General features: G+C 38.5%; 1 protein-coding gene across 4 annotated transcripts in view; it reads left to right on the plus strand.

Moving 5' to 3' along the window:
• LOC137104878 (phospholipid phosphatase-related protein type 5-like) overlaps window positions 1–27,866 on the plus strand; it is a 109,470-nt gene that overhangs the window by 43,025 nt on the left and 38,579 nt on the right. For all 4 annotated transcript variants that reach the window (XM_067486691.1, XM_067486693.1, XM_067486694.1 and 1 more), the window contains 2 exons: window positions 8,298–8,430; window positions 27,517–27,767. In XM_067486691.1, the coding sequence (XP_067342792.1) occupies window positions 8,298–8,430; window positions 27,517–27,767 (384 nt within the window). The remainder of the gene's footprint in view (window positions 1–8,297; window positions 8,431–27,516; window positions 27,768–27,866) is intronic.

The raw sequence follows: 27,866 nt of genomic DNA on the forward strand, positions 1-27,866 counted from the left end.
CCATGGCTTCATTATTTCTTCACAATAATGAGACACTGAAGAGACTCAGAGAACATGCTCATGATCTGCAGCCCTGTTAATACCTCATGTCCAAATTTTGTTTGTGTGTGTGTGTGTGTGTGTGTGTGTGTGTGTGCGTGTGCGTGTGTGTGCGTGGCTCAGCTGAATTCTCACTGTTTCAGCTGCCACTAACAAGTTCTCTGGTGTTTGTAATAAAATGCAACCTCTCTCTGTCTTGCATAATGCACATCACTTTCACTCCAAATGTTTACTACTGTCAGAAAAGATACCGTGTTGGGGAAATCAGCATTCTTGATCTATTCTGATTTTCAGACGTGCAATTACTTTTCAAAACATACAAGTGGATGTTGTCAGCAGCTGAGGAAAAGACAATTTAATACAGCTGCAGTCGACACTGACATTTTTGTCAGGCTGAACTTCTAACAGCCACTTGATCACTTGAGATTGTGTCACCTCTTTCCACACTAAACTAAAAGTTGTGCTCAACCCAAGTTTTCCAGCACAGTCTGACTCTGACACTGTGGCACCTTTTTAACATTAAACTTGATCTCCATTCTTCCAGTGTGTCGAGACTGTCAAATCCATATGTCAGCTGGTTATTATGATATACAGTGATGATGTATAGTTAGTCATGTTTTAGCACCAATTCTACATAGAGAAAGTTAGTCAGAAAACATAGCATTTACCTAAAGGTGGTAACACTAGATTCCAGGCTGAAACCTTTATTTATAACTGTTCTACAGTGCCAGTTGTAGGTTTATTATAATGGTGATGATGGAGGTATTGTAATGTGAAGGATGTTTTATTGTAACCCGAACAATTTTTATATATTTAAGTTGTCTTGTTCCTGGTTTTATGTCTTAACGCATGAGAAGTACATCCTACATATAGTGGTATTCTTAAAATGAAAGCATTATGGAGGATAAAAACACAAAAAATGAAAGGTATTTTGATTTAAGACACATATGTAATTAAAGGTCTGGGCTAGTGGAGGCAATAGCGTTGGATTAGAGAAACCTCTTAAGTTTAAAAATGAAAAAAACACAAGATAATTTGTTTTTGAATTTGATATTACAGAAGCAGCTCTTAACCCACTTAAAGAATATAATCTTATCTTTCAATCATCTCATTCAATCCTCTACCGCTGCCATTCATTGTTGCAGCAGCCCTATATCCTTAAATCTGCTTTTTTATACAATCCAAACTACAAACGCATACCACGTTACCAGACAATATATTTTTATTTTTATTATGATTTTTTATTTTATTAAAGGAACTCATTTAAAGCATGATGAGCAGAGGGGGAGGTAACAATGCAGTCTCAGTGGAATTATGGTTTTATTTTCTCTACATACCTATTGCCCTGTATTCTTTCTGTGTGTCTTTCTTCTCAAAGAAAGATTGTCTCCAGGTATAATGTGATAAGCATCAGCAGTAGTGCAAGCTGCTTCCATGGAAGTAAAGAAGAAAATCCCATTTTCACTTTTTCAAATCTGACATTTGACATTTTCTTCTTTCACTGTACTGCATCTTGGTCTGCACTTATAAAGCGCTTTTCTACCTACTGGCACTCAAAGTGCTTTACACTGCTTCTTATTCACCCATTCACACACACACTCATACACCGATGGGGGACCTGCTATGCAGCTGGCCAACGCTCACCAGGAGCAACTAAGTCAGGGTTCAGTTTCTTGCTCAAGGACACTTTGACATGTGACTGGAGGAGGTGGGGATTGAACCAACAACTGCTCTACCTTCCAGCGCCACAGTCGCCCATCTTCTGCCCACCAACTTCTAAATGTGGAAATAGAGAATGTAGGGATGGGCTTTTTCTTAAGACAAATACATTGACTGCTTAAATTAAAAGAAAAACGCAAAAATTAATGCAACTATTAATCATTAAAAAACCTCCCCAGCTGTGCAGTGCTGTTCCATGCCCGGTAAAAATTGGGGAGGGTTGCGTCAGGAAGGGCATCCGGCGTAAAAACTGTGCCAAATAAACATGCGGATAATGATCCGCTGTGGCAACCCTGAACTCACGGGTTAAGCCGAAAGGAAAAGTAAAGGAAAAAAAAAAAAATTTTTCTTTAAATTGCAAAAAGTGAAATACATTTTATACTCTTTGCTTTATGCTTTGTATAAGTGTTTGTTACATCACAACTCTCAGGAGAAGTCATTAAAACAATAAAATCCTGCAGACAGTACTACTTCTGCCCTCAGTCACTTTTTCACATCACTTTGCTCTCAAAACTCACATTTAGAATTTTTATAGATGTGACGCATGGGTGTAGGAAACAAACCAACTGGTTGAAGATAAATGTGCAGGTACATACAGAGTGTTTTTTATGCCAAGAAGGAAATCTCCCCTTCCATAGTGCAAAAATAAACAGAGCTGCTTGCCGCTGCACACATTTGTCAGGTTTGCTGATCAGTTTTGCTCATAATGTAAGACGCATACTGGTGACAGCTGATGGAGGCACATTCTCATATTGTTAGATGAAATATACAGTTTATGTTTATGTTTATACTTCAGTAAAAACCAAATCTTTAAAATACACAGATAGTTGACATTTTCCAAGAAAAATCAATGGTGGACAGTAAAATGATGTGATGTGTGTGATGGAAATGATAAATTGTGGTTAATTGTGATGGATTTTGGAATCTATTACAGAATATTCTTTAGGAGAATGATGTTGCATCCCTCCAATAGATTTCCAGAGACTTGAGCCTGTTTCACACATGGGCTGGAATCCTGATATTCTCTGGACTTTACCCAGAGATGGTACATGTGAGAACACAGCTTTTCAGAATCATGACAGAAAGTAAAAACACAGGCTTTTCAGCTCACTAACAGAAAGGCAGGGGGATCCTCACAAGATGGCACATAAAATAAAAATTCCACATGGCATGATGTCAACTTCTTATTATATTGTCTATAAGTTCCTGCAGATGTCAGATGTTTGTGGCTGACTCATAGTGTACAGTGTGGATTGGTTGTGTCCCTGCTCTTTTTGAGACATGTGGGCACAGACAGATGGAGGACAGCGTTCTAGTCCGGGGAGCAAAATTTTGGTGCTTTACATTGTTGAAAAAGAGTAACTTTGCTTTCATTAATAAATAATTCAGAGAAATTAAGCGTGTAGGTCAACCTTGTTTATTTACAAGTTGACCCAATTTATTTAGCTTTCGCTTTGGTCTGTTCAGTTTTAGTCTGGACGTTTAGGAACTTTTAAACCCGCGAAGCTCAGGTTGAGCTGGTTTCCAGGGTAACCACCCACAAAAGTGTTTATTATGCCCCATCGTAAGCCTCTGGTCATGGAAGCTTATTAAGAACACAATGAGCTTTAGCCTGCGGTGTCAGTCCAGCCCTGCGATCTCACCATCACTGCTTTGCCACTGTGAAATGCTGTAGGCCTGTTAGGTAATGCCTTGCTCATCATGTGCTGCAACTACAGTATACTATCTAGCTAATCATTAAGGCTTGGTAAATCCACCATACCTGTAATGTGATGAATAAAAATATCACACACTACTCAACTAGGTTTCCAATGGCAACTCTAAATTAGATTCTAGCTCTGGCACCTAGCACGCCTTTCTTTTTCAGACACAGCCACTTAACACGTCATGTTTTGCTGAGCAAATCATAGTGGTTCTGTTCCTCAACTGCTCCTATGAATATGCAGTAGAAAAATATATTTAAAGTTTCAAACTGTAAATAAAAAACACAGTTTTTATCAGTAGTGTTGATATTGTGCATATACTGCAGTCAGGAAGATGATGTTGATTATTTGTGGGTCTTTGCTATAGTATGACAAGCCATTAACCTGAACTGATTGTTATGAAGTGCTGCTGTATATGTGTGTCTTTATTTTATAATGAATTAGGGGGTCAACACAGGTCATTTTAACACGGGAGAAGGAATGGGAACGTTCCCTTTTGCATTACATGTTGCATCTTACTGTACGTTTTATTTCCAAAAATCCATAACATGCAGAGGAAGGCAACGCAAGTAACCTTTGCTTCATTATCTTTTACAATTTTCACACTTCATAATTTATACATCACATTGTTGACAACCATGTCCTCCTACACCTACTCTGTCTCCTAAAAATTACATTCCTATACAACTAAACTGCAAATGTGATTGTGTTTTTCTGGAAAATGTAATTTTAACCGCATTACGTTTCCTGTGAACCTAATGACAATGCGTTGTCATGTTTGAGTTGCAAATACGTTGATAGTGACCCAGACAAGTGTTACCAGACAGTGTATTTTTGTCCGCAAAATATCCGATCTTGCAGCAACATATCAGATTTCAGTTTCTGCCATAATATACGATCCTGCTGTACAATCTCCAGTTTGTTTGAAAAAGCATTTAATGGTTTTGATTAGACGGGTACATGTGCTGGTGAGGGTCTGAGGAAAATCCAGGGCTGGTGTAATAGAGGAAAATCTAACATATCTGTCATTTTACACAATCCATGTTTTATTCCTTTTAAACACATCCTTAATCTTCCACTAACCCAAAAGTCAGCAGTTTTCTTGCCTAAGCCTAACTAGACGTGGGACTCCGGGGCCAAAGCCGAGACTTTGGCTTAATAGTCCTGTGCTTTGCGCATCTGCCACCCTCCCCAACCACCTTCTGGCAGTTCCCTTAATCAAAGTACCTTTTCATTCAATAATAACGTAATAATTAGATTCTCTACAAAAACATAATAAAGTTTGCAGTTTAGTTCTAGAGGAATGTAATTTTTAGGAGACAGGGTTGCCTACAGCTTGCCTGACACCTTAGCTGACAAAGTGAAAAAATTATTAGAATTTTCACTTTGAATGACATTTAAATTGCATTCATCTTTACTTTTGACACACTGTATCATTAGTTTTTTATCTGTTTTTAACTGACAAGTCACCTGCTTTGTGTTTCTCACATCTTAACGTGTTGTCAGTGAAAAGACCTGAACCAACAGCACTTTTACCTTTAACTAAAATCTAACTCCCATTCAGACAGTATCAACATTACAGGGGGAGGTGGGCAGGGAGATACATAATGTTCCTCTGTAATTTCAGACATTTTCCGGACATATTTCTTAACTATCAACAAATTAGAGTATTTTGCCTGTTAGAAAGATGAACTATAGGAAGCCGACAAAGCCAGAAGAAAAAGACAAAGTCACTGGGCCCTCAAGAGTTGAAGAGGAGGCGGAAGAGGCAAGAAGCAATGATATTGAGAGAACTGCAGTAAAAAGTACATATTTTCTAAACCATAACACATACAAACTAAGGTATCATCACACTTTTAAACATGTTAACGCTTAGGAGTCTGCAGTTGTTGCTAAAAACATTTGATTTTATCATAATGTACCACATCAAAATATGTTTTTCATTAAACTAATCATGTGAGTTGATCAGGCCGGTGTGATCGTAGACTTCTGCTATTGGGCTAATCTGGTAATAAACTGAATCATTCATGACACCCAACAAGACCCCCCCCCCCCCCCCCCCCCTCCTACTTTCAAAGCAGCATTTTCCAATTATGCAGACTGAAAAGTGATGATGCATTGCATACATTTACATATTTAGTTTTAGTATTTTATTCTCTTGCTCTCTTTCCGATTCGGTATAGAGTAGACCTCTACTAACCCACATTCAGTATCATAACCTGATAACAGCTAACGAGTGAAACCGAGCAGGTGATGGGGCAACTAAAACAAAAACAAGCATAAAACCTTTGTGCATTATCTGAACAGCTCTATTCACAGTCCAGTTTAAACATAATTTTTCTTCTTGCATGCTGCTACTTTGCCTTTGTTTCCTTCTCCTCATGTAACTTTGTTTTCATTCATCTTAGACACATCAACATGTTACATAAAATGAAAAATGTTACATTATACTTTGGAGCTGGAGTTCAGCAGACATGTAGCCTCCTCAGGCTGCAGTATGACTGACAACAGAGTTAACTCGAACCTTTATCACTATTATTTGTTGACTCCAGCTGCTTTGATTTGTGGAGAAACAATCTCCACTGCCACAGCTCTGCCCCATTATGACATGATGGAAAATAATAGAGAGAATAACAAACAGGCTTTAGCTCTCACTGTTGCCTGTTAGTTTATAGGTTTTTAAATACGCTTTTAGAAAACCAATAAATTTATACAAGTCTATAAGCCTGCAGTCATACGTGTTGAGTTAGAGCTCTTCTCATCCTTTTAAGGACACAACAACCATATTAGAGCCTTCATCAAATTGAGGATTTTCAACACTGTCTGTAAGTGTATCTATTGAACACAGCTCTATTTTTTCATCAAGTAGTCACTGTTGAACATATTCATTTTACTTGTATTGTATTTTACATATTCTACATTTTGTACCAATGTTTTAATGTTGTCTTTTTTAAGTTTTTATGCAACACAATTATTATGTATGTGTGCAATTTCCATGTGCTGTACAAATAGCAAATACAAACTTTGTGTTCCCGTTTGTATTAAGCATGCAGTAATGTGCCAACCTCTCAAAGACCCTATTGATTTAAAAAGTTTAAACCTGTGTATGAATTATTCTTTTTATTGAAAGATTTAGAGAAGGTTGTTTATTCACAGTGGATTTCTTTTATGAACAGCTATAAAAGATTCAATAAACGTCATTTGGTTTTATCCTCCTATCATTGTGCTGAAAATGCCCTCATAAACAGAAGTATCTTATTTTCAGATGATACAGAACAGTGGTTAATTTCATTTTTTTGCATTGTATTCTATCTGTTAAATCAGATGATCATGGTGTGGTTGTAGGTGGTGATGCCTCCTGTCTGGTGGCTCCGCTGACATGTGTTGTTTCACAAGGCTTCTTTCTTGCTGCTGCATTTGATGTAATTTAAATATTGGTAGAAGGAACAGATCATGTGCATATCAAAATGTCACGCACACAGGACTGATGGATGTAAATATTAAAGCTAGTTACTGTGATGCTGTGTGAGGGTATGTTGCTGATTTGGAGTTCTAGCACCAGTAGCTGTCACCCCAGTGAGATAATCTACCACATTTGGATGTCGGGACAATGGTTGTGGTAACACTGAGCAATTTTGATCTTTGAGCTGCTGGTGTTGCAGGAAATGTTGATCTGGGAGTTGTAATTATGTCTGGTCGCTAGTGGCGGCAGTCAGAGTGGTTGGCAAGCTGCGGCACTGTTGGCAACAACGTGCAGCAGCTGTCACATATTGACATTGCACAGATACAGACAAATACAAACAAGATGATGGATACAAATTATACCTGTTTTTTTTACTTTTATTGAAGTTTGTTGTAAACATAACATTTGCGTGTAGGTCGCAATATGCATGATTGTGGTACAACAACATATTCCAGACAACATTTCATGAGCTCAGTTTGGGTTATGACATGCAAATATGGGTAATGTCCAAAGAGAATGGATTACAATTAATCAACATGTGAAGCCGTCCGACCAAGCATGGTCACATTGTTTTTTGTTCTTTTCTACATAATTATGGCCACAAACCTTGCATCTTGACATCAGTTTGTGTGTGTGTGTGTATATATTTAAATGCTGAATTAAAAAGAAATCATGAGTGCAGTGACACCAGTAAATACTGAGTACTGCTGATCACTTAACCACACTAAATGCTGCTGTTTGGCTGAAAGGTATATTTGACATGCAATTGCTTTATGCTAGAGTCACAATATATGGAACAGCATGCAGACTTGGGACAGTGTATAAAATATAAAAGGAAACATCTGCAACCCACACTGCTCAAATTGATGAAAAAAGAGGAACCGCGAAAGTGCTGTGTAAAAAGACGTAAAACTACTACCACCACTACTACAATTTTTGCTACTAGTACACCTAAACTTCATCAATTTGAAGGTGGGGTTAATCCAGCACCATCGGCATCCATGCCTCTGTTGCACATCACCCGTTATCAGTCAGTGAAAACTTTTGCTCAGTACTCATAGCGACTTTTCACATGGCACACCGAGGACAATGCATCACAAGATCCCATTTTTTTCACACAATTATCAGCTTTTTGTATACACACCTCTGCTCTCTCAGTACAGCTGACTTCCTCTCCTCCATGTGTTCCTGTGTAATTCACACCTGTGTCTGTACAGATGGATACAACTGAAAAAAGTTGCACAACCTCTGAGCTGTGTGGCAGAGTTTAGGATGGTGGCACTGCCAACAACAGCATCTCATTCACACAAATAAACATTCAGCTCATCTGAGTGCACTGCCCTCACTGTGTTTCTGGCTTTTGTTTCTATCAGATCACTATAACAGAGACTGTGCTGTTCCTGGTCCAGTACACGTCCAAAGAGTTTGACCGGTCAGAGAAGACGGTGGCCACCGGCGATTGCTGTTACCTCAACCCGCTGGTGCGCAGGACTTTCCGCTTCCTTGGTATGTCATATCTAATTTTGAATTTTTGCACCTGTATACAGCATTTTTACCGCTGTGTGTTTGAGAGACACAGTGCAGTTTTATCAGAGTTTTTTGTGGCTGAGCCCACAGGCCCTAACTCAACAACCTCTCAAAAGCCAAGTGGGGCGAGAACATTTGTTTGACTTTTTTAAGGCAGGATTCCTCTCACAGTGCTAAGATATACAGGGAAGGTTTTAGTTTATTCATAACCTCATTTGCCTTTTCAGAAGCTTTACATTTTATCTCACAATCTCACTAGACTGAAGTGACGTGGTAGTCTTTAAGACTACTGGTCCCAGTTCTGATTACTTCAGGAGTGTATATAGAGCACAGCCTGCACAGCGGCAGAAACTGTGACTGTACTTTCAACTAAGTACTTTTCTTAGCAGTAAATTGTTAAGGCCTCCAGTCTTTTTCAGATGATTTTCTTTTTCAAGGATACTCAAACACAGTTTGTTATTTCACAGTTTATTTACTGTATTTATATTTTTTCTTTGCTTCACTGCCACCTGCAACCTAGTTGGCCTTGTGCAAAAACAACTTACACCAACAGTAGTTCAGAAAATTTGGCAAATTCATTAGGAGTGTCCTCTTTAGTGTTTCTGACATGTTCTCTTGACCACTTAATATTTTAGTCATGGATTGTTTTACTTTACGGGAATATTTTATGGCTTCGTGTGGGAGGCAGCCAAGGCCAGAGCCATTAGGCTTTAGGGATGTCCACCCATTTCTCCCGCTCTTGTGCATGTGACATCTCATACATGCCTTGAGAGATATTCTTGATATTAGCAGAAATGTCCATTTTTACATAAACATAAACTGATTAGATTTAGGTAGTAAAAGGTCAAGGTCACAGTGACCTCATGTCAGTTTCCCTCTTGTCAACACAATATTTTAGGAATGGCTGAAGGGAATTTTATTAAGCTGTAAAGATGTCCATTTGGAATGGCACAGGATCTGATCAGAATATGAGCCTGGCCGGGGTTGAATGCAAACTGCAACTTGACTGGTTGGTGGACCCTGAGGTAATAATTATATTTATCATATAAATTAATGTCAGACTGTTATTCTCTTTATCTCACATGGTCATCAGGTTTTTTTGGGTTCCCTTTATCACAAACACTGCTAAATAGATTTTTCGTCATCTGCTGATTTCTTTTAAGTCTGGCTTCTAGTTCTATTTTGTTTTTCACTTTTGGGGACATTTTCATGAATGACACCCTCCCAGAAATGGACAACAACAGGTATCCTCTAAAAGGAGTCGTCAAGTACATTAAGCAGTTAGTGACAGACTTGTGCAGTGGTTGTAGCAAAACAATCATAAAGACGAAAATGTCCTTGTACGTTGTCCTCATTTCCTTTTTTATTCACGACAATAAACAGAAATTCTATTATGTATGTGTGTTATTAGACACATTTACCCATTACGAACTTACAGATTCAGTGGAATATACCTTTAAATGTCAGAAGATATCAATAAACCCTGTCGCATATTTTTGCACATGGACACACATCTTCCTGCAAATAATGATAGTTTTTACTGTCACAAATAGTATAGAAGCATGAATTAATTCTTGTAGCAAAAGACACACCTATAGTGACTCATCTGTCAAAACACACATGCACACACTCACACACTGCACATCACCTCATCCTCTCGCATGCTTAAAAGCAGTAGATAAAGCTGCAGAAGAGGATTATTACCTAGATCCCTGAGGGGGAATCCACTTGGTGGCCTGGCTTTACCCTCACATTTACACATCCAGCATGCCATTCACGCTGCTCATTAATGTTAACAGGCCTCGCGTTTCAGGCTAATGCTCCTTTCATCCCAAAGAGATTCATTGCAATTGGTTATCATGTATTATACACTGGTAGAGTGCTGTATCTAAATACGGATTATGTCTTAGTGTTAATTGATGTCAGTTTTAAAGAGGGTTCTGCTGTGACTTTTTGTCATCTTTTCTCCACAAAGCTGAGGAAGCAGGGTAGACAGTTTCAGGTGGATACAAAGAATCCCATCATAACTTCTAGAGGAAACATTCTTCAAACCTAATCTAGTCTTGATGAAGAAAGCTGGTCTTCATTCAATATTTAAGCTTTGTCTCTGATTATAGATGTGATCAGTTCTACAGACTGTTGGCAGAATAAACCCTGTTTGGCTTAAGAATCAGCCTCAGGGTCCTTTGGGAAGGCCTTTAACTGGTCACCTTAGAGCAACGTAGCAAAATGAACCCACATGTCTTTGAAATAGGTGGTGCTGGAAGCTTTGTGATGTAGCAACTGCTCAGTGGGCTAGTTGGGGATCTGCTGATGCTGGTTTATGTTTTATTCTGCTGTAAGTGTAATAGCTCTTTGAGGTGTTTGCTTAACAGCTTCTAATCTTATCTACGTTGATGATTTGTCTCTTAAAGCTACAATACTCAATTTAAGATGGCACTAGCGTTGAGCTTGAAATTGATCCGCTTCGTCCAGCCCTCAATCTGTTCCACCACAACCTGCACAACCCTTCAGACAACAATAAATGCCAATGGTGTAAAATTTCCTAATAAAGCAGAAATTTTTGAAATTCTGTGATTGCTTTGAAGTGTGAGCCTCTCTGAAAAACCTGTAGGTGCAAATATCTCACAGAGCAGACTGTGACTTTATGGGAGGAGTCGTCAGCACCGCTCCACAATAATAATGTTTTGGAGCATGTTTTTTGCAGAATCTTAGACCCTTAGGCCACTGTCATGTCCAACTTTTACTATTACTAAAATCGAGATGTTATTGGCACCACTCCAGGTAACATTTTAAACACAGCACACACTCCTAATGAATTTTATAATACCATGAATCAGAGCACTAAAATGTTATGATAAATACCAAAAATGCTAAATAGAACTACAAAAATAAGACTCGAACAATTAACCTGAATTTTGAGAGTATGTGATCTAGCACATTTCCAATCAGTTTGTCCTGAGTGTGAAATAAACGCAGTTGTCTTTTTAGTGTTAGTGCAATGAAGTGCCTCTACTTTAACTGGATCCTTACAACGTACTGAAGGAAAGTGCAGAAGAGGTGCAGCATTTGCTTCTCTTTACCAGCATCAACTAATGGTTCTGTGTTGAGCTGTCAGTGCCTCTTTAAAGCAGCATTAGATACAGCAGTTATCCCAAATTACAAAGCAATATTTAACATACACAATCTGGAAATCCAATTACACATAGTGTGCCTGCTTGTGTGTTTTATGCTGAATTTGATCCATGGCTATTGATAACTACTTTTGGCAGGCTTGTTGGCACAGGACAAATCCAGCGGAGACTCTGCCATGCTGTGTTGACTGATCAGGTCTCTCTGCACTGCCGAGCTCCCTTGTGAGGCTGAAGACTATGAAGGCCGCTCTGCATCTCTGTGAACCTTGGAGCCATGTGTCCTGAGCTGTTTTGACGTTCACATGAAAGGATTAGCCCGTGTAGTATCATAGGACATTAGTTCAAAGGTTTTAGTGTTGGAGGATGGTCCAGAAATATAGTAAAACTGTCCTGTCCTGCAGGGCTAAAAATGCTCCTGTGTGCTAAGCAACAAGGAGCTGTCTGCTTCTTTTGCACAGCAGAGGTCTGATGGAATCAGGCTGTGAGGAGTTCTTCTGGGCTTAACTCTTAAAGCTCAAAGATTCTGAGGTGAAGGGAGTAAGGATCCTACAACCATTCAACTAAGTGAACATGATCAAGCTAAATGGGTGACATACATACAAACATACATACAACATATGTGTGTTATTCTGGTATGTACAGCAGAATATCAGCCTGGGCATCAAGAGTAAAAATGATCAGCTCCTACTTTTACTTTGTGTAATGACCCAAAAAGCAACAAAACCTCATGATGTTACATCAAAACAACTTTTTTGTCACCATATTTCTTTTCCTTGCTTTGATGGGAATGCCCAGTGGGACCTACAAATTCCAAAAATAATTATTCACAGCTAACTGGCTTCGCAATGTTTCAATATTGATTGGTTACTTAGTCAGTCGAGCCGTTTTGGGGACATCTAACAATAATCAGATGAATTACTGGGAAACCCTTTGGGCTAAGGTCTAAGAGCTAGATCTTTTCCAGTTAGATTTTTAGTCCTCTGTAAACTGCCAGCAAGGGTTTTGAAAACAGTGTATCATGATGATAAAAAAAATGGATCAAGATCTGCACTTGTCAACGATGCATTATACGGTGAGCTGAGTGACAAACTCTCAGTGAACATGACGCATAACATCCAAACAGATGGGAAAGCAGATGGAGAAACGAACAGCTGTGTGTCGTACGAGACATCAATCAAAAAAAAAAAAAAAAGATTTAGCACATTTTCTAAAATGAGATTCATAATAATTTTAGTAATGAGAGCCATCCTTCCTGGTTTATAGATGTGAGACTAGCTGATTTTTAAATGTTTTACTGAATGCAATCACCAATCATAGCCACTTATAGGATCTCTGGTGGGATATAAAATGTATCAATAAAGGTTTGGTAAACAGCTTTTTAAAGATTTGTCTTTGTAGAAACAAATTATTGATTTCTTTAACCTTTCTGTAATTGTTGCTTTGTAAAGTATTGGATGATATTACCTCTTTGGGCTGCCTGATTGGCTTCCCTCCAGACCGGATAGGCAAGTAATGGCTGAGTTAATTGTTGGATCAGTTCTTAAGCCTTGAAAAGATCATTAAATGAAACAACCCATGGATTTTACAAGGGAAATGTCCTTTGGTGGAACTGCTAACAACTTATTGACACACAGACTGAAAGATGTAAAAAGGGCCCCAAATAGGCACAGATTTTCTTTTTAATAAGCCCACACGAACAAGTGGTTGGGACCGTGGGTTTAATGTATTTTATGAGTTTATTATAGTAAAGTCTTAATGTGAGAAGTGACCAGTTACACCAGCTGTCACAAAATTGTAGCGCAATAATCCTGCACTGTAGTGAATTACAAGTAAGACGTTGCATCACTATCAGTGAGAAACTGTCACTCTTTCATTCAAAAACGCTCTACTGAGTTCTACATAGTTGTACTCAAATCCTATTTTTTTCTTTTTCTGGCCTCTGTGCCTCTGTTTGCAAATGTCATTGTATGCTCTTGTTCACACACGACATGTTGCCTGTGCATTCTTGGGCTGTGCGGATGCCCATCTTTTTGTGTACCCTAGGATTTGTATGTATGCACTTAAGTGTACATATTTCTTGCATATTGTTGCCAGCATTTACATCTGCTGGAGATCAGCACAGCATTGTGAGCCTGGCCATCTCTTAGCTCTGCAGCCCTCCCCCTACTCAGGCTGGGCTTTGGTTAGCATAATGACTCACAGGGCTGTTCTGTTTGAGAAAGATTAAATTTAGAACATAGCCAAGGGTCGTGGCACTCTCACTTCAGCAGTTCATTTTTACCTTCATGCTTTTGAAGGCTTTTGCTTGTTGAACTTTAGATTTAGGAAGTTCAGTCACAGCCCTCTCTGTCAGTGACATTATGTAAAAGCTTTTTTTTTTTTTTTTAAATGTAAGGGTAGCCCTTTGGGAACAGCACTGTTAGTTCACAGTTTTAAAGTGCATCCTCACTATTGGTGGAGACCCTCCCTGAGGAAAGGAAAGTTCTTCTTTGTCTACATTGTTTCTCCCTTTTTACATTTAAAGCTTGTTATCAAACCATAAGAGAGTTTGATCAATTTCTCATACCTTTAAAATATAGCTCCTAAAAATTCAGACCTTCTTGTCTCACACTGAACCAATTTTTTCCCCATAGCTTTTTTCTGAAAGAACTCGACACTACGATCCAAAAAATTGAAGGTTTTTTAATTATTTTTTTCAATATTGTCATGGGCAGTATGACCAAACATTTCATATTTATTATTTTTATGTTTTCACAGTATTTTATAGTAATTTCTTTTTTCTGCATGCCTAACTCTTTATATAGGTTTCTGGTTTGTTCTACTGGTCTGAGTACATAAATGTATAAATGTAAGTATTCCCATACTTTGATCAATAGTTCTACTGCCCAAGTAAGAAACTAACTTAATAGTAATATACAATATTTTATCCTTCAAGCTTGGGTATGCAAGTATCAACATGGTTGTTACTCTGTTAAATTCTCTCGGTTGTCCATGTAAAAAATAGACTGCTCCAGATATGAATGTGCATAAACATTATGCTGAGGCGATGTAGTAGATTAGTTGCTAGTGTTACCACCAGCAGCTACAAGTACCCTTTTGAGCTGCATCGTATTTTTCTAAACCCAAACTGCAGACTCTTGAGCACAAGTTCTTCTGGTCCATCTCCAGTTTCACTTGCCTTATCCTCCATCTGTTTTCTATTTTTCTATCATAGTGATTTAACCAAGGCTCCACAAATGGTATGCTACCTAGCTTGCTTGCAGGCTGTAGTGTAATTTTGTAAATGTCATAAATGTTTGTGTACCATGGCATTTTGCCCTGTTAAAAAATGTGAGTTAATTAATACATTTTATTTGTGTCATAAAGATTAAAGCAGGGTAAAAGAAGAGGAGAGTGTTTGGCATTTTTCTCCCCACACACTGAACTGTGCTCTGCAGTGTCTCTAGTAGTTAAGGATATTCTACTATTGTGTTGTCTGTTGTTTGAGTTATGTGACAGTATGACACTAAAAAATATCGCAACTCATATATAGTCAAGTCACATAAGGTTATATATATCACAATTTGTTTTAAGTAAAAGCTCTAGTTCTCTTGTACCAAACTCCTGTTTTTCTTACTTGTTTAGCTGGATGATAACATGCAGTTGGGGTGAGTCATTGCAAGACACTTCAGAGTTTGGAAGCTGAGCAAGCTGATTTTACACAATTGTTGATTCTATACCAAAAGGTAAAAAGTAAAACCTGAGTAAATAATTGGAGTCGAATGGATGACAATCTCTCCTTCCACAGGACATGAGGGGATCACCTAATGGTTGGATAAAAGTGATGTGAAGCAGTATGCTTATGCTCAGCACTCTCTACAGCCATGATCAAAACTCCACATCCTTACATCCTTCCACTTCCAGAGACTTGTAGAATTAATGCCAGTGTGCAACAAACATGTCGACCCAACAGCTTAATAAGACACGTTAGTTCATTTTTCTGTATGTTTCAGTGGAAACTCATGTTGTAAAGATGACAACAGTCTGTGCATCCATAGAACCAGAACTCCCCTGCTTTCCTCTCTCTCTTTCTCTCTGTCCAACCTCTCAGCATTAACATTTTATCATCTGTGTCACACTCGTCTATCAGTAAGAGCAGCATCTCCAGAGACTGCAGTGTTGCTCATGTTAAAATGTTTGGGGCTGCTGCATGCAGCACACCTCTTTTCTGAAAGTCTGACAGCACGCAGAAACATCCCTCCCTATTCCTCTGGTTGGGTCAGCCGCCTTCAGAAAGTTGCTCTGCATCATGAACACTCTTTTAACAAGTTGTAAATATTGTCTCCGCAAATTGAAATTCGCAGCCCCTAAGTCATTTTACCATCTTTCATGCTAAATGCTTGGATTTGAGCTCGGGGCTCTCTCATCCAAACCGAACGTACCACTGAGCCCCCCGACCCCCTTGACATGTTAATTGCATCACTTACTGATGCAATACTATCGAATACAGGCTTAAATTCTGAAATTTTACCTCATATCCATATTTTGATCTTAGATACCAATGTCTTCAATGCGTAACCGGAACAAACTGGCCTTGCTGTTCCAATGTTATGTGCAACAAACACACCTCACTGAGCAGTCACTCTTCATCAAGTTTCACACACAAATAACAATTAAATAGGTCATAGTGTACATAAAAAATACCTGAATAATTTTTTTATTTCCATATGTTTTTGTTTTTTTATCAAGAGGCTGAGATATCCCAGCCCTTAGTCACTAGTCTGCTTTAAACTTGTCTGGGTTAATGAATCAAAATGGACAGTGTCTTTAACACACGACATGTTCAGTTTATTCTATGTAATGTTTGTTATTTTTATAAAGCACCTCCAGCTCCTTGTGAGCAAACTGACTCTGACATGAAAAACCAGTAAAGTGCTATTTTAAAATAACAACTGGTTATGGATTTTGTTGAAGTACAGTAGTGGTGCTCTCGTCACAATCCTCAATGTTGGCAGTGCAAAAAGAATTATGCAGTGAATTCTTCATTTCAATACTGGAAGGCCAATTGCTGTAATGATGCCCACTGGCAAAGCTTATCAGTAGTACAAACTGTAAATGGGAAAAATGTCTGTATTCACAATGGTGAAGCTTTTAAAAAATGCACGAGCACACTACAGGAGCGACTAGTGAAGAAAATGCAATGAGCCTAAATCATCCGAGAGATTTCATTTGCAGTTAAACCAAGCACATTTGAAAATATTAAACACCGATTAAAGTAAAAGCTGGTAGTACCTGCAGCTGGTCAGAAACTGTGGATTAGATAAACAGTGTTATGGTTTTCATTTGAATTTTATGAATCTTTTGGGGCATATTCTCACTGCTAATTCTCACATTTATGCAGTATTTCTTTAGGAGAAAATTTCCTGTCCCAAGGGTGGCTGCATAAAATGCGCAGCACACTTTAATTTAGGAATATGACGCTTGCCAGCGCAAAACTAAATGAATGCAGCAAAGAAAACTAAACTCTTGATCTGTAGTTTGGGTTAGATCGAGGACAAAATTGACTCATTGTTGTTGTTTATTTCTCTTAGTTCCTGCACTACATTTGATCACATTTTGCACACATATAATTTATGTGTTTGTGAGTGTATGGGTGATGGGTGGTGTGAAGGGTACTGTCGACATGATACACTCAATTCCCCGTTTAGCATGGACAGAGGTTTGCAGCAGGGTTTATCACACAGTGATGGATGTGGGAGGACACTCTCGATGATTGCTTGATAGAACTAGGTGCAGACTTTAGTGGCGACGGTCGTCTTGTAGCTCAGTCCAAGGAAGTGCATCCTTTGATGTGCCCTCTTGATGATGGATGATGATGTCTCCCATTTCAAGTCGTTAGTGATGATGTTACCCAGGAAGGACTGACTCCACCTCCTCACAGCTGCTTCATTGATGAGTAGCAGGGGGATGTGGATAGGTGTTTCCAAAAGTCCTTGAGCGTCTCTACCATCACATGCAATCTGAAAACAAGCAAAGCATAGGGAGAGGATTTCTCTGCAGTACTTCACAGTTTTGATACCTGCTGTGAAAAAAGTGTTCAGGAAATAACAGCATTAAAATAAATGTAAAAAGAAATACAATTTGTCCTGCACAGTTTGACAAAATCCCCATGAGCCACCAGGTCCCTTAATTGCAGGTGGCAGGTGTAGGCATATAAATAAAATAGGTTAAGGTTAGTGAATAAAATGTGGTTTGCCTTAAAAAAGATGTGTTTCATATGACATGCATCACGTTATTAGTTACAATGACAGTAAAAAGCAGTAGTTATACACTGGGCTCAATCTCCGGTCTCCTCTGGAAAACGGCTGTAATTTTTTACCCATCTATACACCTCAACTTATCAGGCCTAAATACTACAGTACATGAAGGTCTTATAGCTGCTAGACCTTGCCATATGCGTCTTTTGGTCATTTTTGGCAGCTACAAATGGCCAATATAGCTGTATTTTACAAGAGGACATGATCACAGTCACATACATTCACTCACCACGTGATAAGAGGGAAATGAAGGAAGAGAAAATATCGAGAAACCAAGCTGTTGCTGCAGACAAAGTTATCTTATGCCACAAAATGCAGGATATTGACAGCAGCTGTGAGTTAAAGTGACATTTAAATTAGTCATGAGAGAGCGAGTAAGGTGAACTAAGAGCTCACATTTTACTTTAACAGTAGAGGTGAAGCTCTCCTCTGATACGAGTAAATACTGCACCATGATGCCCACTGATAGGTTTTCTTTGAGTTTATCTGAGATCACACACTTCAACTGTTGTCATTAACCTTTGTTTGCCCGATGTTTGCTGTGGAGGATTTTGTGTTTTAAAGAGTGGTTTGTGATGCACCTTTGCTTGGCACAAATCCTGTATAATGATGAATCCTATACATTATAAACCATGATTTTCTTTCTTTTTATTAAACCCAAATAGGTAATGCTGAAATAAAATATAAATTAAGTGAGAAAATAGTCAGCTCTACCAAAAGTTACGTATGTCACAGGATCTTTTCCTTCTATCTTTATGTATTTGTACTATATACTAGAAATAGCTGCACTGCATAGAAGCTATTAAAGCCCCGTCAGTCGATGATCAGCTACTGGGTACAGCCTTTCAGTGAAGACAGATGTGTATGGCTGTATGGTTTATCCCACATCACATGTTTATCTGTTTTACGTGTCAGACTTTAAAATTGATAATACATTTATATAAATGTGTTCGGGTACTGGGTTTGTTACTATATGTATAGAACCTGGTTGCTGATGGAATCTGTAGGCTAATTTATGACCACAACATTACTATTCAGTTATTTCAATGCTGATAAAACCTGCTCAACTTAAAGCTGGGACAATATAGTATCCTATATTTTATTAAATGTGTAAAAGCAGAGAGCCTGGATAACAATTACAGTGTTAAAACTTCAAATACTTACAGTCTGGGTTGTATTATAGATTTCACCTTTAACTGTAACTTATTTTAGAAATACTCTTTTTCTAATTTCAGCATTTCAGTCTGAACGGTACAATCTCACAAACACCAAAAGCTGGACTTAATCATTTATATCAAGTGATTTATCTACTACTAAGCCTAGGCATGGTGCACTCTTGATGGCAGCACCAAGCTGTGACTCCACATCCCCTGCCAAGATTTTAGCTCTTCAGAACTCATGCCCGCCTTCAAACATCTCCCTCACAGCTCATGGGTAATTTCATCTAAAGTGTCTGTTCTTTGTTTCATAATGAATTCTGAACAGCTTAACTGAACCCAACAGGCAAATGTGGCAGGGTTTGTTTTGACCAAGCCCAGTTATTTAGCAGCCACACACCCTCAGCATCTATTGAGACTTACAGTGTGTTTATTCTGGCTCAAATCAACTGGTAAACTTGTTGAATTTTCCCATTGGTTTGGTTGCTTTTCACAAAACCTTTTGAACAAATTCGACATTGACTAACGTCTTTGATCAGGTGTGTGTTTGACAGGAAAGAAAAAGTGAACTTACGGAGAAGAGTCAACTTTTCTGTGACTGCACATCCTCTGTTAAGATGTAAAACCTTTCTAGTCTGCAACTGCATTCATGCCCTACTTCAAACATCTCCCCTATGAAAATGTCTCTTTATGTTTGCCCAAAGTACTTCTTTATATGTTGTCCTCTCCCAGTCCTTCAAAGCTTACAGGTAATTTTATTCAAAGTGCCCGTGATTAGATTTTTAATGGGGCTTAATATTGCAAATGTTCATTGCATGACCTACCTGCTTGCTTGTCTCCTACAAACAGGCATTTACACTTGCAGACAGAGATGCAGCAACTGAAAGACTCACAGAGCTCTGCTGAGATTGACACTGTGCTCCGATTCTTGATTTTTAGTAATTTTAACAGAATTGCCTACAGTAACTGCTCCAGACAGTCTTTTGTAGCATCTTTGGGTCTGAATGGAGTCGACAGTTGGTAATAACTGGTCTAATGCATGATGCATTGCATGTTCTTGCCTTAAATAATGCTGGTTTAGAAACAACCACAGACAAAGGGCCCGTTTTTGAGTAAGGTCTTTGAGATTTGGCGGTAAAACAGGACCCACATTAAGTGCACGTTAATGCTGGTGTCCAGTGGTGGTTTTCCAAACGTACAGTACTTTCTCTTAAATTAGAACACACCTTGTGCTGTTGATATGCAATAAGCTTTTAGGGCTTTTTGGGCCCCCGGACCCTGGACTAGGCCCACTTTTCTTTGTTGGAGTTAAATCGCCCAAACCATGGCTGTAATTGCAGACATAATCAGTCAGAATAAGAAAAAAAAACCTTAACCTTAATAATTCAGCTTGATATTTTATTCCAGTACAGGAAAAATGTTGAATTGTAACTGTTGATATTTCCCTACAGAACTGTGGCTAGTCGAAGGTCCACAAACACTATTGATTTTTAGAGAAATTGGCAGTTATACTTTTATGTGGGGAGATCTAATTGATTATATTAAAGGTTGCAGCCATCCTAATCAGCACGGTGGTGAAGTGGTTAGCACTGCTGCCTCAAAGCTAGAAGGTTCAAATCTGCCTGCCAGCTATGGCCCCACTGCGTTGATGTTCTCCCCTTGCTTGCGTGGGTTTCCTCTGGATACTCCTTCCCAAAGAACCGCATGTTAGTTTAATTGGTGACTCTAAATTGTCCGTAGGTGTGAATGTGATTGTGAATGGTTGTCTGTATGTGTATGTGTCTCTATGTTGGCTCTGAGTTAGACTGGAGACCTGTACCCCACCTCTCACACAATGACAGTTGCAATAGGCTCCACTGACCCTGAACAGGATAAGTGGTTAAAGATAACAGGGGGATAGCTAGTACCCATGTTGATTTGACTTGATGTATTTATTTATTTTTTGTTAAGCAGGATTTCACAGCGCCGAGCACTTTCAGCATCAAACTGATCAAGCTCTCTGATCAGAAAAAAGTTGAATAATAGTGTAATCACTGCACCCACACTATCTTAAGAAGAAAGCCTCTGCAAGATGTGAATAAGATTTAACTCTTTTATCTCAGCAACAAAGCACTGTAGAGTTTCCAAAGGTGATGTCATCTGGCTGTCAGAACACTGCCCTTGGACCACATTTACTTTGTCTGACAAGATAGAATACATATAAATTAGAAATTAATTTACAAAGGCCTTTGTTTCTGATCTTAATATTAATTATGACAAGACATTAAACCATGGAACCAATTCCCAAGTGTAAAAAACTGTAAGAACATTAATCCTGAGAGTTTATTTACTGAGTTTTTCAGTATAGAACATCTGGTGATCTGCAATGGAATCTATAGATACATGAATAGAGTAAGAAAATGTAAAATACCTATCTACCTAATGGTTTGGTTTGGTTGTCTGTGAGGTTGTCAGATGTGGTACATTAGACATTGTGAAACTGCCCACATTCACTGTTGCTGATGCTGAGCACAAAGAAATTGTTTTAACATATATTTCCTTTCATTTGGCTACAACCTCACTTATATGGATGTATCCAATCTGATTTACAGTTGCAAGAAAAAGTAATGCCACTGTTTACAACTTACTGGTTTTCTACAGTAATTGTTCTTGAAATGTGATTTATTCTGACAGTCAAAAATATCAACAAATACAGTATTTCGAAGCTCATCAAACACAACCAGTCATGATCCGTCATGTCTTTATTATAAACACCAATCAAAAATGTATGATGCTGGAAAAAGTAACAGTAGGCATTGCTCAGATTAGCGGATGCTGCTTTTCAATAGAAAACCAACACAGTTTTTATAAGTCAAGTAAAAAACCACACCTCCATTCTCGTTTCATTGATTGGACCCCAGTTGACATCAGACAACTGCTGTTGCCATTACACTTTCCACCATCACATTGTATATTTAAAATATGCAATAATAAAGACATGTAGGATGATTGTATTTTATCAGGTTAGAAATATTGTCTTTATTGATAGTTGTGAACTTGGTGAATTGCAAACAGTGCTCACTCTCATAGATGAAGGTTCACACTTATGGATGTCTTTCCTCTTCTCACAGGCCAAACTAACGGCCATCACAAACCTAAGACCATAGAGCTAATTTTGAATGTGGTTGGACCTGGTCTGCTCCGGTCTGGCTCAGCTGGTAATGACAATTGGTGTAAAAATTGTTAACTGTGTGTTCTTTAAATATTGTAGGCTTAATCTTAAAATCTAGTCACTGTCAGTCATTCTCACAAAGATATTCAATATGTATGACTGACACCATTGACATAAAAAAGTGAATAAGACTTACAAAACTAAAGATTTACTTTTACACAGTTGTTTTACCTAAGAATCCCTCTTTAGGCTCTATAGTAGAAATTGTCCTTGCCTTTCCATCCTGGATCTTTACACTTTTTAGCACAAATGATTAACATGTCAGGGACTGAGCTGGTAGACACAGGAATAAAGTTGCAAAAGAAAATGGGTTTTATTTAGCCAAATGTAACATATACAAAGAAATTTGAATTTACTAACAAAATGTGGGCCCTAAAAGAGGTCAACAAAATATAACTAAACTCAAACTAAAATTACAAGACAAGTGCTAACCACAGCAGAGACAAAACTGACCTAACTTGAGTGACACGCAATGGGCAACAAATATACTGTCTGCCCAAACCGATATGACACACAAGGGGTAGACGTAACTGTAACTAGACAAATTATAAACAAACTCTAGACAAACAGTTTAGTAACATTAACCAATTACTTAAATATGCAAAAGCAATACAAAATAATGAACCAAATAAAGGTTAATAACCTATTATATCTAAAGAATATGTCTAAAGAAATTGTCCCTTCCCTGGGTCAAACGGGGTACTTGGTACAATCCGGGCCCAGTAGAAAGTATTCAAAGTTGATAAAGGCCTCACTCCAATCTTTTATTTGGATGGCCAACATCCCCTTACCAGCAGAATGTTAACTCAGGAAAAAGAGAAATTACATTAATACAACTTAAACCTAATAGCAAGAAACTAAACTTAAAATAAAAGGTAAGTGAAAACATTACCAAACAAACTTAAGGTGTGGCCGAGTGTCCATCATAAGACAAGAATGCACATGCATTTTCTGCCTCCAAAACATTGGATTGCTACCAGTTGTTGGCTGTATTGTCCACAGGTGCAGTGGCAATCCTAGAGTATTTTGGGGCCCCAGGCAAAAATGTAAGCATCATAAAACCGCTATGCTTAAGATATGGAAAATACAATACACTGCTTTAGACACAGTCAGTGCTGTACATAGTTTAACCTTTGTCGGCCCTCAGGGGCTGCTTGTGCTTCTTCCAGACCATCAAAGACTCTTTTAGGGGCATTTAGTGGAAACTGTCTCAAAGTGTGAACTGTCCTGTCCTGGACAAATATTAAGGACTCCACTGATAGTGTTGTGTATTATACTGTTTATATTGATTGTACTTAAATGCCCAAAGGGGAAAAGTCCTCATTTAATCTTTTGCAGGTAAATACATTAAGGTAAATCCATATTTTCATGCTGTGTCTGCCCTTGTAACAGTCACATTACCAATTTCAACACTGAGCTCAGTGTGCTGAGGTCTCTATCTACGGTATGACCTGTTTGCATTAAAGTCTTTGTGAACACAGGGGAAGTCTGGAAAGCGGTGATAACTTTGAAACTGACAGGATTGTGCATCACATTGCTGCATTGTGGAGAGTCTGGCACAGAATCAAAAAAGAGGTGCATTGCTTCATCCCAACTAAACCTCCAAGACACACACCCACACACTCTTGTTCTTGTGAAGACACTCATTGAAATATTGTATTGCCTAACCTCTACTATTGCAACTAAATGCATAACCCTAATTGTAGCCTTAACCATAAAAATGGAACGTAACATTCTGTTCAATCTAAAAGAACCAAAACTGTCATTATATATATATCTCTGGTGCTGAACTAAAACATAACTAGAGAAAGACATAAAGATATAGACTAAAACTTGAGGAGCACACACACAATTTAGACATGTGTGCTTAGGTTCCACACACAATCATGGGTACACAGCAGCTCTGTAACAGATCATGACATTGTTTGAAGCAGGCAAACTGAATTAGATTTATGCCCTAATAAGCAATTTTTGGTTGTCCCTCTCTGTGTTCCCAAAGCTTGCCAGGCTTAGAATGTGGGGGTGGGGGTTAGCTAGCAAGTGTTAGTCTTCCATAAAACACAGAGTGCCCACATTTCTATGTTCACATGGGCAAAAGTGGGACAATGTTAGAACAATGAGCTGCGCTCAGCAAGTGAGTCACATGATGCTGTGACAGAATGTATTTGATGCTTATTAAGAAATGGACCTGTCAGCATCTGGAGCTTCACGCTGCTCCTTTGTGTGGCTGATGAGAAATGAGAATGGGAGCGACAATGCCTTAGACATTGTGACATTTTAAACAATTTGTGCGAAAGAAGAACAAAGACCTGCCTTGCTCAACAGCTGTGGTGCCTTGCTGCCTGTCTTAATGAATGTCTTCCAGCTAAATATGCTTCAAAGCCTGGATTGAATGAAATTGCAGCAGCACAGACACTTGACAATGGTTGAGAAAGCAGTTATTGTTGCCTTACCAAATAATGCATTCTGGAAGCATATGTGAGTGTGTATTTGTGGGATGGCAAACACCCCTTTCAGTGTGCACGAGAAAGAGCTGTCTGACTAAGCGCCTATTTGGTAATTTAGTGTGACATAGTACTGGGCTCTCAAAGAAGGGAAGCAATTATTCCTCTTAAAGCCTTTCAATCACTGAGATGTAAAGGCTGACTTGTTCGGTTAAGAGCAGAATGAATGGACAGCAGTGGCACCTGGATGGCTGCTACACATTGTGTGTTTGGTATGGCTGAGCAGCAAGAGATTGATCTTAGTACTGAGGTGTCTCTGTTGACGTCAGACTTTTTTTTATTTTCTGCAATATCCCATAGTTTGAGGACGAGCAGGTCTGCACCGTGGGATAAACAGTCTTCGTCTGGCGTTAAAGGAACTCATTCGCTCTAAAAATGCGAGTTGGTTAAATGATTTATATCTCGTCCTCCTTGTTTTATGAAGCACTTTGTCTGTGTCTCAACTTTAAAGAGATAAGGGACAGAAGAAGGAGGCAGAGTGGGAGACAGGAGTTACACTCTCTGGTTTTGCATGGAATGGATCGTGCTGGATTATTGAAAATGGAAGATTAAGATTATTGAAAATTATTACTGTATGTAATTTCAAATTTTTATGTAAACTAAAATTATGGCTTGTTGTGTGCATTTGCTGGCCAACCAGGTTGCAGTTTACATACATTTTTGTCCACACTCACATGATAATCAGTTCATGACTATGGACCACCAGATCTAATCCGTTCCTCCTTGAGACCAAGTAGACATCTGTGTCAAATTTTAAGAAATTCTCTCAAGGTGATGTTGAGATTATGTTCATAAAAATGGATTGTAAATGGGTAAGTACTTGTGGACAGACAAACTGAAAACATTATTCCCCCAGCCAGGGCTGTTACCCCTAAGAAGACTTAGGATAATTGTTACCTTTGGTTAATTGGTGGTATTATCTGATAACCTCAATGTTGCCAAATAATTTCAATTGGTCCACACCACTAAGCTGAGTTCAGTGATTCTGGTGTGTTGTGAATGTTTTCAGTCCTGTTACACTGTGGGATGCACAAACATAAGACTCCACAAACTACACAAAATCCTCCAGGTTGATGCATCTGCCTTCAGTGTTCCAGTGTGAACATGACAGCAGGTGGAGGTCAGTGGTAACAGCAAGGAGAGAGAGAACGACTGCCGCTCTGATGAGCTTGCACAGCTATTTAACACCACTGTCTTGAGTTCACGACAGCTTGCTGTGTGACAGAGCACCCACAAAAAAACCACACCAAAAAAAAATTCCATCCTTATTTCACTGAGATCTGATTAAACAGCCTGTCATCAGCAGTAAACAAACCCATCGATTTAAGCCATGTTAAGTGAAAAAATTGTTTTGGCTAATGTGTTTTACTTGAATTTTCAGTCTCTTCTGTGCAGAGTTTGACACTGAGGCTGTTTTGGATTCGTGTGTTTCAGGTGGTAATGTGTCTCAGTTTACGTTTTAGAGCAACGTCAGGTTCAAATTATCGCCTGGTCAGAGCCAATCATGTTTACTTTAGTATACCCATTCCATTTATTGTAAATGAAGATTAGTCATTTGAGTGGGTGGAGAGCAGCAGACTGAATAGTCTAATACGGGTTTAGTGCAGCCAGTAACCATGGTAGTGGAGTTAAACTAGGGCTGTAATTATTTAATAATATTTAATCACCCACTTTGATTCCATTATTTACTTATTTATTTATTTGCATTAAATATTGCTAAGTAGTAAAAGTAGGCATGTGTCATAGCACAAAGGGACCTCTTCAGATGAACCCTGTCTCCTAAAAAATAATACATTTTTATACAGCTAAACTGCAAGTACAAATTTAGGTCTTCATCCTTTTAAAAAATATGTAGCTTCCGAACATATTCCATCTACTGATTACAATCCACACAAAAACAGAATGTTGTTTGCAGTTTAGTTGCATAAGAATGTCCTTTGTAGGAGACAGGGTTCAAAATGTGGCATTGGTCCAACCGGCAGTCCCTAAAAGGTATTTTAATCATCATGAAAATCACTTTTTCAAAGCTTAAAACAGCAATTGTTTGGCATTTTTCCTTGAAAAAATTACTGAGGCAATTAAACTTTAAAATTGTTGCAGATGTTTTCTATACATGCTTTGGAATAAATAATACTACACTCACTGTAAGTCACTAAACCAGATTTGTTTTGTTATTTTAGGGATATTATTGAAACATTACAGTCAAATTACTCTAATTGATTTATTTCAGTCTCTAATTTGTTTCAGTTTAAACATGTCAACAGATGCATCGGCTGATTTTTGCTTGTCATCAATCTGTTTTCTCTCTAGAAGCAAAAATTGTACTGATGGCTCTTACAGACACACAGTATGAGACTGTCCAGCCACACTAAGGATTAATAGGCTGCCTAATCAAAATCAGTTTGTATAATCTGTTGCCCGACCATGTTTTGAACAAAAACGACAAGTGACAGATGACATTGAAAAAGGACAATTTGTTGGAATTAACCAAGTATGCAGTGTATTATCTAGATGTAGTTGGACACACCAATAATGCAGTATTGTCTGTACAAAATACACCGGTACACATTTCATTCAGCACTAAAAAGCGTGAACAAATAATTATCTAGACCTTGAATCCTATGCTTAGACTAATTTAGGGGCTAATAGATGGTAAGGGTGCAATAAAATTGGACAAATATCACAGTCTGACACCTCAACCAGCCAATTTATTGTATAACATCCACCTTTCCGGTCTTAATTCTTCTTTCTTATTCTTCTCAGGAGTCTACACCTTCGGCCTTTTCACTGTTGACATCTTTGTCAACGCAGGCCAGGTAGTGACAGGAAACCTTGCGCCTTACTTCTTGACTGTGTGTAAGCCAAACTACACAGCACTGGGCTGCCAGCAGGCTCTGCGATATATCAGCCACCAGGAGGCCTGCACAGGAAATCAGGACGACATTCTGCGGGCCCGCAAAACTTTCCCATCTAAGGAGGCTGCACTCAGTGTCTATGCTGCACTCTACCTGGCTGTGAGTCATTACATACTCTATTTACTGCTCAGTCTCTCTCTCTCTCTCTCTCTCTCTTGCTCTCATATTTATCTATCTACCTAATTTGTACATCAGTCA

Source organism: Channa argus, chromosome 19, assembly GCF_033026475.1.
Source record: "Channa argus isolate prfri chromosome 19, Channa argus male v1.0, whole genome shotgun sequence".
Lineage (NCBI taxonomy): Eukaryota > Metazoa > Chordata > Actinopteri > Anabantiformes > Channidae > Channa > Channa argus.